General features: G+C 43.1%; 1 protein-coding gene across 8 annotated transcripts in view; it reads right to left on the reverse strand.

The window, feature by feature from the left end:
- itgb2 (integrin, beta 2) overlaps window positions 1-13,851 on the reverse strand; it is a 94,578-nt gene that overhangs the window by 24,422 nt on the left and 56,305 nt on the right. For 7 of the 8 annotated variants that reach the window (XM_061840892.1, XM_061840893.1, XM_061840894.1 and 4 more), the window contains 2 exons: window positions 10,894-11,084; window positions 6,825-7,057 (listed from right to left, as the gene is read on the reverse strand). In XM_061840892.1, the coding sequence (XP_061696876.1) occupies window positions 6,825-7,057; window positions 10,894-11,084 (424 nt within the window). The remainder of the gene's footprint in view (window positions 1-6,824; window positions 7,058-10,893; window positions 11,085-13,851) is intronic. The other variant, XM_061840891.1, reaches the window with a different exon arrangement.

The raw sequence follows: 13,851 nt of genomic DNA on the forward strand, positions 1-13,851 counted from the left end.
CAAGGGGATTCCAGTCTAACCTCATCCGTTAGTCTATCCCCCACAATGGGAAGGGGCTCGGCGTGGATCCCCGATGCAGTCCCACCTCCACCTTAAATTCTACGACACATCTCAGAGCTGTTCTGCTGCCCTCATACATGTCCTATACTATTCTAACGTATTTCTCCGCCACGCCAGACTTGCGCATGCAGTACCACAGTTCCTCTCTTGGTACTCTGTCATGTGTGACAAAAAGAAAAAAGAAAACAGGGAGCGGGGCAAATACTTTTTCATTGCAATGTATAGCCGAGTTCACGATCCTTGTTTTGCACATTTCCTCTCGTGTCCTTGTCTTGTCCTATCTTGTCTATCTACCATATCTATCTTGTTCTTCTTTCACAGGGTGTAGCGCTGCATTCTCACGCAACATTCATGTTTCTTTTCTTTCTTTCCCCTATAGAAATTCTGTTCTCTTTGGCTGATCAACGTTGATCCTCAATAAAACCTCCCAATAAGAAGAAATCACTTGGAAGCTCAAAGCAGATTGTAATGGACATATTGGTAAAGGAAACAGGGGCGATGAAGAAGTGATGGGTAAGTACGGCATCCAGGAAAGGAACTTTGAAGGGCAGATGGTGGTGGACTTTGCAAAAAGGATGGAGATGGCTGTAGTGAACACTTATTTCCAGAAGAGGGAGGAACATATAGTGACCTACAAGAGCGGAGGTAGAACCACGCAGGTAGATTATATTTTGTGCAGACGATGTAATCTGAAGGAGGTTACTGACTGTAAAGTAGTGGTAGGGGAGAGTGTAGCTCGACAGCATAGGATGGTAGTATGTAGGATGATTCTGGTGGTGGGTAGGAAGATTAAGAAGACAAAGGTAGAGCAGAGAACCATGTGGTGGAAGCTGAAAAAGGAAGAATGTTGTGCAGCCTTCCGGAAAGAGGTGAGACAGGCTCTCGATGGACAACCGAAGCTCCCGGAAGACTGGACGACGACAGCCAAGGTGATCAGAGAGACAGGCAGGAGAGTACTTGGTGTGTCATCTGGTAGGAAAGGGGAGAAGGAGACTTGGTGGTGGAACCCCAAAATACAGGGAGTCATACAAGGAAAGAGATTAGCGAAGAAGAAGTGGGATACTGAGAGGACTGAGGAGAGGCGAAAGGAGTACATCGAGATGCGACGTAGGGCAAAGGTAGAGGTGGCAAAGGCTAAACAAGAGGCATATGAAGACATGTACACCAGGTTGGACACGAAAGAAGGAGAAAAGGATCTCTACAGGTTGGCCAGACAGAGGGATAGAGATGGGAAGGATGTGCAGCAGGTCAGGGTGATTAAGGATAGAGATGGAAATGTGTTGACTGGTGCCGGTAGTGTACTAAATAGATGGAAAGAATACTTTGAGAAGTTGATGAATGAAGAAAATGAGAGAGAAGGAAGAGTTGAAGAGGCAAGAGTGAAGGACCAGGAAGTGGAAATGATTACTAAGGGGGAAGTCAGAAAGGCACTACAAAGGATGAAAACTGGAAAGGCAGTTGGTCCTGATGACATACCGGTAGAGGTATGGAAGCAATTTGGAGAGATGGCTGTGGAGTTTTTGACCAACTTATTCAACAGAATACTAGCGGGCGAAAAGATGCCTGAAGAATGGCGGAAAAGTTTTCTAGTTCCCATTTTTAAGAACAAAGGGGATGTTCAGAGCTGTGGGAACTATAGAGGAATAAAGTTGATGAGCCACACAATGAAGTTATGGGAAAGAGTAGTGGAGGCTAGACTCAGGACAGAAGTAAGTATCTGCGAGCAACAGTATGGTTTCATGCCTAGAAAGAGTACCACAGATGCATTATTTGCCTTGAGGATGCTCGTGGAAAAGTACAGAGAAGGTCAGAAGGAGCTACATTGCGTCTTTGTGGATCTAGAGAAAGCCTATGACGGAGTACCAAGAGACGAACTGTGGTACTGCATGCGTAAGTCTGGTGTGGCAGAGAAGTATGTTAAAATAGTACAGGACATGTATGATGGCAGCAGAACAATGGTGAGGTGTGCCTTAGGTGTGACAGAGGAATTTAAGGTGGAGGTGGGACTGCATCAGGGATCAGCTCTGAGCCCCTTTCTGTTTGCAGTGGTAATGGATAGGCTGACAGATGAGGTTAGACTGGAATCCCCTTGGACCATGATGTTCGCAGATGATATTGTCATATGCAGTGAAAGCAGGGAGCATGCAGAGGAACAATTGGAAAGATGGAGACATGCACTGGAAAGGAGAGGAATGAAGATTAGCCGAAGTAAAACAGAATATATGTGCGTGAATGAGAAAAGTGGAGGGGGAAGAGTGAGGCTACAGGGAGAAGAGATAGCGAGGGTCGACGACTTCAAATACTTGGGGTCAACAATACAGAGCAATGGAGAGTGTGGTCAGGAAGTGAAGAAACGGGTCCAAGCAGGTTGGAACAGCTGGCGAAAGGTGTCTGGTGTGTTATGTGACAGAAGAGTGTCTGCTAGGATGAAGGGCAAAGTTTACAAAACAGTGGTGAGGCCGGCCATGATGTACGGATTAGAGACGGTGGCACTGAAGAAACAACAGGAAGCTGAACTGGAGGTGGCAGAAATGAAGATGTTGAGGTTCTCGCTCGGAGTGACCAGGTTGGATAGGATTAGAAATGAGCTCATTAGAGGGACAGCCAAAGCTGGATGTTTTGGAGACAAGATTCGAGAGAGCAGACTTCGATGGTTTGGACATGTTCAGAGGCGTGAGAGTGAGTATATTGGTAGAAGGATGCTGAGGATGGAGCTCCCAGGCAAAAGAGCGAGAGGAAGACCAAAGAGAAGGTTTATGGATGTGGTGAGGGAAGACATGAGGGCAGTTGGGGTTAGAGAGGAAGATGCAAGAGATAGGCTAAGATGGCAAAAGATGACACGCTGTGGCGACCCCTAACGGGACAAGCCGAAAGGAAAAGAAGAAGACTTGGAAGCTCAAAAACTCAACTGTAACACAGTCAAACTGTTCCACCATAAAGGGGATTCAGATTCTCCATTCTGCTTGACAGCCAAAGAGGACACACAAACACACAAAAACGTCTTTGTTTTCAACATGTTGCATTGGTAAAAAAAAGAAAGTTTTTCAGACAGACTTGATAAGAGGGACCGACAATTTTATCTGTCACTTTTCCTCCTTATCCACTTTGCTCTTCTTCCGATCTCCTTCTGGAAGTGGATGTTCTTTTTGCAAATTATCAGCTGGGGTAACCACAGCTTTTGAAGGCATCCCTCAGGTGCCTGTGCACTTTCTTTTTGGACTGTGGGTTGGTGAGAACATTATTAGCTGTGTTGTACACCCCCGATAATGGGCATTTTGTATTCCATTAGGTGGTTGGAGTAAAAAAATGGAGACCCCCTGGCACCACCAATGTAGACATCACAGTCCAAAAAAGGTAGTTTATTGTTTTGACATACTCGTGACAGTTTGTTTTTGTCCACTGAAATAATTTCCCAAGTAAAGGCTTACACATCTTGTTTTTTTATTTTAACCATGTGTCTGTGCCAATGAATTGGAGCCGTTTACTGAGTTCAGAGCCCTCTTTTGATGTCCTCCATGCATCATTTTGGCACAATAAGAGATACCGGTGAAACCACACCAACATTGTGTTTTTGTCTGAAAAATGCTCCCATGAATTGAAAATATGGTTAAAATACAGAAAATGTCACACATTTTCTGGGCAGGGTGTGGATTTGTCTGGGACGCTGTATTCATGGAATAAGTAACCTTTGTCTTAGTTTCCACAGCATCCTGGGTTCAAATACATTTAAACAAGGTGAACATGAATGAAACCCATTTCATTCCTGTCCATCTTTAGGTCCTTGACCTTATTAAAAAAGTATCAAAATGTGAAGTGTGAAGTGGTTCTTTGCACAGGGTGCAAAGGACGAGAGATTTGTGAGTTACAGATGACAGGTAGGTGTATATAGAGCTATTAAAAAAAAAAAAAAAGATGATGCAATCCTTCTTTTAGTGAGCGACGATAACGCTCGAGGCGCCGGAGCAGGGTGGCTCATCGTGACGCCGGACCGGGGTGGCTCATCGCGGCTGGGGCGGGCAGCTTTACAGCGTTGTCGTTGCTTGCGGCTAAGTACGCTACATACTGTCATACATACTGTTGGAGAGTCTGTTGTTAGTTCGAATTGATCTCCATATCATCTAAATATGGTTCGAAACGATTGGATAATTTGCCCCGGTCACTTCATTTGATTGTGCGATGTTCTCTTTTTCGAAAAGAGCTTCCGTGTCTGAAGGGGTGTAGGAAAAATTTGAAAATCACTGTTGTTTGTCTCCCATAGTAGGTGGCACAGCGTCTTCTCATTGGAGACTGTACTAGTGTGACAGCTGTAAATGATACAGCAGGCAATATGGCCACCACTTGGATGTCGAGTAAGACTTCCGCAACTTTGCACATGAATGACACGCTCTCTGCTCATAATTATATTTTCATCCAGACATTGAAGTGAATAATATTATATGTAATTTTCATAACAATATCTATGTATATAGGGATGTCAATAGGACTTTAAAGTTCACTGTTCCAAAAATAAAATAGGATATATTTCTTTTTTATCCAACACTGTATGTTGCTGATGGGCTATTACCTTCAACAAAAAAAGACGTCATCGGACCTCAGTATACTACGAGGAAGACATAGGCCATAATTGCAGTTTCTGTAAACTGCAGTTTTTTCAGGTGGAGGCAATTGGCCAACTGCCCAACCCCAGTCAGCACCTCATATTTCTAGGCAGCCTCCCATCCAAGTACACAAGTGCGAACCAGGAAAAACCCTCCTTAGCTTCTGAGATCAGACAATATCTGGTAGCACATGGGTATTGGGCTGGCTGACTTCATTAAGAAAATATTTTATCTTGTCTATCGCCTCCTGCCCCTGAAAGAAAAAAATGGTTGCATCTTACTGTGGAGGAGACAAGCTCTTATCGTAAGTGTAAAAAAGTCTAACGTTGTTTAATGTCACAAAAATGAGATAAATTTTCAAGAAAATGGATGTGGACAGCTCTAACTATGCCCACTTCAACCTATGAAAATATTAAATTGATTGATGCAATATTGTGTATTTTGTGGACAAAGCATTTTCCTCTTCGTATATGAAGTGCCTAAGCCTGAGAGTCATCGTAGATTCTAAGGTGACAGTCACAGAAAAAGGCTCTAATGTTGCGTAATGGATGAAAATTGCAATCAATCGCCATCAAAATTTATGTAAACATCTGTAATTATGCACACTTCAACCTTTGAAAATATTAGAATGATCACACCAATATTCAGGATTTTATGGACGTTGAGCATTTTCTTAATGAGCATGAAATTTTCCTTACGTGAGAGTCAAACTAGCCATTGATGGCTGCTATTCTGACCAGGTGAGCTTGGCCGGTGTGATACCTTCAAAATGAGCTAACAAATGTACAGTATTCCTAAAATTCATCCTCTCAAACAGTTAATTTGCACATTTTACTGGGGAATTGGTAAGCATACTTGTTACTTTAAGCACTTTGCTCTTGGAGTGATTTTAATTATTTTCACTTTATTTCATTACTACTCGAGTTTTAAAGATTATTTATTTTGCCAATAGATTTTTGTAATTTTTTTGTATCAATGTTGTATTCGGCGGCATGGTGGGTCAGCTGAAGAACGTTGGCCTCACAGTTCTGTGGACCGGGGTTCAAATTCTGAACCGCTGGTGTGGAGTTTGCATGTTCTCCCCGTGCCTGCCTTGATTTTCTCCGGGCACTCTAGTTTCCTCCCACATCCCAAAAACATGCATTCATTGGAGACTCCAAATTGCCCCTTGTCTGTCTCCATGTTCTCAGCGATTGGCTAGAAACCAGTTCAGGGTTTAACCCTGCCTTCTGCCTGATCACAGCTGGGACTGGCTCCAACATTCCCGCACCCCTCATGGGGATAAGCGGCTCGGAAAATGGGTAGTTGGATGGATAATCTTGTATTCATTTTGTTTTATATGCATGGTTTATTGTTAAATAGAAAGAAGGTAAGAGAAAGTTGCAATTCCTTTTATCTAACTTTATGGACAAGTCATCTTCTTTTTCTTTCAGCTTGTCCCGTTAGGTGTCATCTTTTTCCATCTAAGCCTATCTATCTTGTGCATCCTCCTCTCTAACACCCACTGTCCTCATGTCCTCCCTCACAACATCCATCAACCTTTTCTTTGGTCTCTATTGCAACATAGCACTACTCCTATGTATCTTTACATCTCAAAAGAGAGAAACAATTTTTTGTCTCTAATGTAGAGGATAAATACTTTTGTTTTCACATCAACAATCAGGCTAGAGACGTCCTTTCTAGCCTTGGCGCATGAACAGTTGAAGCCACTTGAGAGCTGAACATCTAAGAAAGCCTTAACAGTCTAGTTGTGATTTCTTCAATGGCCCTAAAATACAATGACATGGATGAATGAATATTCACAGGCAATCCATGGAGCCTCCACCCCTCCCCCCTAAAAAAAATAATAAAAAAATCTCAAAATCCAAAAGGGCAACAGACCATGACTGACAAACTTTTGCTGATTGACAATTTTAAAACCACATTTGGAATTATACAGTTGCTTCCAACTACTCTTCTCCACTAATGGACACACATTCCTTCTGCCTCTAGAGGAATATCAAAAGATGATCACATCTTGGCTGCGTGCATCTTAATTGGAAAAATAGGATCAACATTTGTGTTATTCCACTCTTATGTATGTATGTTGTTCTTTTACAAATATTATTAATTAGCACCATAACAACCCTCCTTTTTGTGTCTTTAAATAAAAAGAGCAATCTTTACCTCCGCATAATTTATTGTGGAACTTTTCACAGTGTTCGTTGTCACATTCACAAAAGTCACCATAATAACTGCTTCCACTTGCTGTGGTGTGGCACTGGCATCTGCCACACACACAATCTCCATGACTCTCACACTCAGTGCCACTTGGACTCAGACATGATCCTCTCAGGGAGTGTTCATCTTTGTTGCCAATGGAGCATTCACAGAACTGACCGACAAAGTGTTGCCTGCAACTTAAGAACAGAGAAACTATGAACAGCTCATACATTACATAATGTACATCTAGAAAAACACATTGGTTTGAGTGGAATAACTTATACTTACACTACTCTTTTAATGTGACAAATAAAAACGGTCCGATCCCGACCTCCATCCACACCCAATCTCTTTCTTTCTTTCTTCTTTCTTTCTTTCTTTCTTCCTTCCTTCCTTCTAATCTATTTTAGCTGTTGTTTCTTGCATGCCACTGATCAAACTACAATTTGGAACAAAATACGGAGTTTGGTATGTTGTAAGTGTAGACTTTAAGGTTAATTTGTACTGATTTGCAATGTGTGTTTTTTCCTGCAGGACCAAATGCGAAAAGTCATCTTGCAAATGATTCACACACGATTCACCAGTGGTAGAACAAGATGGGACCTACCAGTGTGGCCATCTTGAATGTCTATTAGTGTTTGTTCTTGTTTGTTTGTTCTTCTTCTCATGAATGTTGTACTAGGGCATGTGCCATGTACCGTATTTTCACGGCTATAATGCACACTATTAAAAGGCTATAATTCACACTATTAAAAGGCGCAGTCTCAGATGCGAGTGCAATTCCAGTATTTAACACACGTACACGGCGCACTGTATTATTACCTATATGTATTATATATGTGTATTATTACCTATATGTATTATATATATATATATATGTATTATAACCTTAAAGTCTACACTTACAACATAACAAACTCCGTATTTTGTTCCAAATTGTAGTTTGATCAGAGGCATGCAAGAAACAACAGCTAAAATAGAAATAAAATAGATGAAATTAAAAATAGGGTTAGGGTTAGTAAATAAATAAATCCATTGCTTGTGTTGTTCTTCCAACTTGGGCCACCTCATCTTGTTTCTACGGAAATTCAGCTTTGTCTTCTCAACTTGGCAAAGCTCGTTTTCCTACTTCCTCAAGTGGAAGCAGACACGTGAGCCCAAGCATCCACAATCCTTTCAGAAACTGCGGCGTAACTCGCCCGGGGCTGCCTCTTAATAACGTTGTGTTCACCATTTGTCATCCATCGATCCCAACTTCCCTTTTATTTTATTCACGGCGATGTCCAGTGAATGAAGTTGCTTCATTGTTTTTTTTTCATGGCGATTGTTTGTTCTTTGTTAATTAATCCATTGCTCATCCATTGTTTCTTCTTCAACAAATTTTCAGACTTATCAATAGGACCTGAGGAGTTTTTAGAAAAGTCATCAGCCTCTGTGCCTAAAGAATGAACCATATCTGTATCTGATAGATCACAAATGGAATCATCATCAAAGAAGTCTTTGAAAAAAATATTTTTTGACATCGAAGGAGTCATTGCATAAGATGGAAGAATATCTGTAAAGTCACATTCTAACTTCTCTGTACTGGGCGAACACTCCGGAGAAACAGTGACAATAGGATCAGTGCCAACTTGTGCCCCCATAAGATCGTTGCCGATCAACAAATCAACACTTGGAACTGGAAGAGAGTTGAGAACTCCAACCTCAATGGTGTCAGAAACCAAATCTGGCAAGGAAGGTTGAAGTGTGGTATATGCACAGCAATTTGGGGAAATAGTGGACTGATTTTTGTATTTGAGCTTTTTGCAAACAGAAATCAAGAGACCAGGCTTCTTACAATGGGCACAGAGAAGTCCTTGAACCAGAGAATTTGAATTTGAACATGCCTTATCATCGCTTGACTCTGTATGAGAAACATTCTTTTGGCTAAAAAACTGGGAATTGCCAGGAGACTGAAAAGAACTCTTGTGACTCAAAAAATAATTATGTGCTAACACAGCTGCATCATGTAAGGTTTTAACGTTCTGTTCATCCAAATAAGTTCTGAGATTGAAATGAACACACTGCTTCAATTCACCCATCAAAACCAACTGCCTCAAACTGTGCCAATCTGAAACCCTCTTTGAACTACACCACCTATTCTTCTACCTCGCAAACTCTTTTTTGAGTACTTCTAAATATCTGATTGTACGCTACGGGAACTAACTCATAAGCTTCCAGTTGGGTCTTTTTGACAAAATCATTGTCAGAGCTTTGCTCAACAGAAAGGGCCAAATATACATCCTGAGCACTTTCTTTTAAGACGATTTGCAATAGCATAGTCCATGACTCTTTAGGCCTCTTGAGGTTTTCAGCAAGTATTTATCAACTTCTTTTTCATTGAAAGTAAAGACCAGTTTGACACACTGTGTGATATCAAAAGAGGATAAACTAACTGAATCAAAGCACCTTTCAAATTTCTCAAATTCAATCTCTTCTTTCCTTCATCTCTCTTTTTCAATCTGAAGGTGTAATTCCAGTTTTCTTACTTCCAAAACTTCTGACGTTTCCTCTTACCAAGGCCAAAACATCAAGAACAAACATTTCCTCATCAATGTAATGATTGAGAACAATTTTCAAAATTTGAAATTTCCTCATAGCACGTTTGGCATCAAGTCAGAAATGACTAGGAAGTTTCAAGAGATCGGACTTGCGCTAATCACAGAATGATTCTGGGGTAGGGGACCTAATGAAGTGGTCAAGATTAAACTCCATTTTGTGGGCTTCACAGTTTAAATTGCAAATGTGCCAAAAAATTAACAAACATTTTTAAACAGATGTCTCGAATGTCATATGAAGTCGATCCTGGACGGGCCCCCAATTTTGTTACGTGTGAATTTAGACTAACGTCTCTTTTGTTCAAACCTGCAAAATGCGACAAGGCAGTTGTATTGCATTTCTGAGAATTTAATCTCACACACATCAACACAACACAAACACGATAAAATAGCTAACACAAAATAGGCGCTCAAGAACAGAGTACAGTATCATTGCCCACTTGACCAATGAAGTCTCCCAGCAGAAGGATGGATTGCCCAGGGGGAGTACCCTTCATCACCCCATCTAAGGACTCCAAGAAGTGTGTGAACTCTGAACTGCTGTTTGGTGCATAGGCACAAACAACAATCAGGATGTGTTCCCACACCTCAAGGCGGTTGAGGCTACCCTCTCATCCACCGGGGTGAACCCCAATGGACAGGCACCGAGCAGAGGAGCAAAAAAAATACATATCCACGCCTATCGGCGTTTCTTACCATTGGCAACTCCAGAATGGAAAGGAGTCCAACCCCTCTCAAGAGGACTGGTACCAGAGCCAAATTCATGTGTGTCAGTGAGCCAAATTCTATCTAGGCAGAACTTCTTGACCTCTCACACATCAGCTCGACCTCCTACCGTGTTAGAGAGGTGCTATTCCACATCCCAAGAGCCAACATGTGCAACCAAGGATCACATGTTCAAGGTCCCTGCCTCGGGCCACCATCCAGCTCACACTGCTCTCAAGCCTTATGGCCTCTCTCGCAGGTGCTCTCCAGGCCTTATGGCCTCTCTCACAGTTGGTGATCCCAAGGGAATAGGGACCTACATTACCTTTCAAGCTGTGATCGCCCAGGCCCCATAAGTCCCAGTGCGGGCCCCAGTTGCTCGCCTTTGAGCGACAACTCCAGGCCTGGCTCCAGAGGGGAGGCCCGATGAACCGTGTTCGGGCAAGAAAAACAGAGACACATTTGATTCATTCTTCATCTGCATTTTTGCAGCTGTGCTTTGTCTGGTCCCTCACCTAAGACCTGTTTGCCATGGGTGACCCTATAAGGGGTGTGATGCCTTAAATACAGTTTAGCTCCTAGAATCATCGGGACACACAAATCCCTTCACCACCCAAGGAGCAGTCAATCAATCAATCAATCAATCAATCAACCAATCAATCAATCAATCAATCAATCAATCAATCAATCAACCAACCAATCAACCAATCAATCAATCAATCAAATCTTACCTGCAAATACCACAGCTTATACTTCCATTGCCATTACAAAGTTGGTGGCTACTTTCTCTTGGATTGTTACACAGACACTCACAGCTTGTAGATAAGGTCACTGTCAATGTGTCTTTGATACCAAGTGGTCTGATAGAGAATGTTTGGTTCTCTATGCATGAATCTGTTGTAACTGTTACATCAAAAGAAATCTGTGGGGAAAAGATATTCTGAGAAAAAAAACTTTAAAGAACGTCAATGAAACATTTACAGTAGTTTCAAAATGAACACAAGTGGAACACTAATGTATCCATCCAAAACAATCAGATTAAATTTGAGTCAGTAGATTTGGTGGCTTTCACTCGGTTATGCTGCTTAATCATTGCTCTATTCAAAAAAAAGCTATTTTCTGTCCGATTTTCACAATGTAAAACGGTGTGTCTCAATATGACAGACATGACTGACCAGCTTACTTTTTAAAAAAATTTTTTTTTGCAAAAGTAAAGCTATTTTAGGTGTTGAACCTCTCATGCAAGCAAGCCATTCCTTCTCAAACCAAGAATATTATTGGGCTATTGACGAGCCCTGCTTTCGTTAGTGACAAACAGTAGAATGATCTTGCCGGCGCTTTTTTGTTTGGAGCCACCAATGGATTGCTTCCACAAGTAAAAGCAATCAATATTTGAACACCCTGCTGCAAGTTCGAGTCTTACTGATTGTTTGGGGTGGACAGGTGTCTTTATTCAGGTAACCTCACACAGGTGCATCTGATTCAGGATAATACTGTAATACATGGAGTGGAGGTGGACTTTTAAAGGCACACTAACAAGCTTTTGAGGGTCAGAATTCTTAGCTGATCGACAGGTGTTCAAAGGCTTTTTTGCAGCTGTATCACACAAATAAATCGTTTAAAAAAATCATACATTGTTATTTCTGGATTTTTCTTTTTATTTTCTCTCTCTCACAGTGGACATGCACCTACAATGAAAATTTCAGACCCCTCAATGATTTCTAAGTGGGAGAACTTGCAATATAGCAAGGTGTTCAAGTACCCTCTATTCATGCATAATTCGGCTACAATGAGGCTCTGTGGAATGTTCAAATAAGTGATGGCACCCTACCGGTTATCAAGTGGGCTTCCTACTTTCATCAAGTGTTTCACTGATAAGCCCACAACACACTCGAGAGGGTTCAGCAGTGAATCCCAGCGTCCCAGGTTCACCCCCAAGGTGCCATCAATTCTCCTGAAGGCTCATTTGGGGTCTTTCCTCTTTATCCACAGCCACTGGGCTGGCCTTTTCCACCGCCTTGGAGAGATCTCTAACTGCCTGCCGATGGGCCTTCCCTTGGACTCCCATCTCTCTGAGTAGCCTGGATGTTGAAGACGCTATAAACCCTCTGCAGCTAACTTCCACCGGGCGTACCTCTGCCCTCCAACCTTGCTGTTGCACTTCGGCTGCAAGCCCTGCATACCTCAGCCTCTTCCGCTCATAGGCCTCCTCCACTGGGCCCTCCCAGGGCACAGTGAACTCGATGATGTAGACGAGCTTCAGAGACGCAGACAAAAGCAGTAGATCTGATCAGAGTGGTCGTTGCAATCTCAGATGGAAAACAGAGCTTCTTGTCCAGGTCTGCCAGCAGCTTCCAGTCTCGTGCACTGCCCAGCTGTACGCTGTCTGGTGGCTTGTTGGTATGGCCAGTTTGACTCTCCCCCTCCCGAACAAACAGCCTTGGTTGCCTGTTGGGTGACAAGGGTGGGAGGGCGTTCGCCTTCATCCGCTGGTTCTCGAGAACACCAGCTAGACACTACAGCACTTGGTTCTGTCGCCAAGTGTAATGCCTTGAGTAACGCTGGACTTGCAACCAACCAGCATGTGCATCAATGTTGCAGGACTTGGGCATAACAGGCACTTGAGCACTTGGGATCTTTGGCATACCACTGCTTTAGGTTCGTGGGAGAAGGCAAGACGTCATATACAGCTGTGATGGCAAAACTTGCCCTAAATGCCTCTATCTCCCACTCTTTCTAGGTGATCTTCCTTGCCTCTACTCCTTCCTAGGCCAACCACTGCCCTTGCTTGTCCTGCGACATAGCTTGGGCGCACCTTTGTGCTTCCTCTTCTCGACGTACCTCCTTGACTACCACCTTGCGCCACTCAGCAGTAGTGGCCTTGCTCCATACTGGTCAACTGGCCCCGAGCCCAAGGCCACTCCTCCCTTCCTGAATTCGGCCAATGATGTCCTTGTGTGTGAGTGCTGCCTTTGACTGTTCAGTTTCAGCCAGCGCTGTCCACTTCCTCCCAGTGGCCAGGATGGGGGCAGTCTGGGCAACCGGCGGATTGCTGTAATCCAGTAGCATAATTTCCAGTCTCACTTTGGCGCACTTGTACTCCTCTGCCAGGCTGGAAATGGGCAGGTGTAACATCCCTTTACCGTAGAGCCCAATGCTGCTGAGGCACCTGGAAAGGCCAAGCCACTTCCTCAGAAACAAGCTGATCAGTCTTTCCAGCTTTTCTACCTTTGAGAGTGGGATCTCATAGAGGGTTAGTGGCCAAAGGAGTTGTGGAAGTAACCCGTACTGCAAGCACCAGAGCTTCAACTTCCCAGGAAGCAGGGTTCTGTTGATCCTTTCCAGGCCACGAGACACATCCTTTATGAGCTGCTCTACTTGCTCTTTGTCCTTAAGAGAGGCATCGTACCACCAGCCTAAGCTCTTCACAGCCTTCTCGGAGACAGTTGAAATTGGTTCCTCACCAATGTGAAAGCAGTGTTTTGACAGTTTTCCCTTGACGATGGAGATGCCTCTAGATTTATTCGAATTGATATTCATGCAAGCCAGCTCAATGTTTTCTTGGAGCTTTTTTAACAATCATGCACTGCAGGCCTTGGCTGTGGTAAGTGTGGTGAGGTCATCCATGTAGGCTCTGACTGGAGGCAGGCTCACCCCAGGTCTTATCCACTGCCCACCAACCACCCAGT

This window comes from Syngnathoides biaculeatus, chromosome 14 (genome assembly GCF_019802595.1).
Source record: "Syngnathoides biaculeatus isolate LvHL_M chromosome 14, ASM1980259v1, whole genome shotgun sequence".
Lineage (NCBI taxonomy): Eukaryota > Metazoa > Chordata > Actinopteri > Syngnathiformes > Syngnathidae > Syngnathoides > Syngnathoides biaculeatus.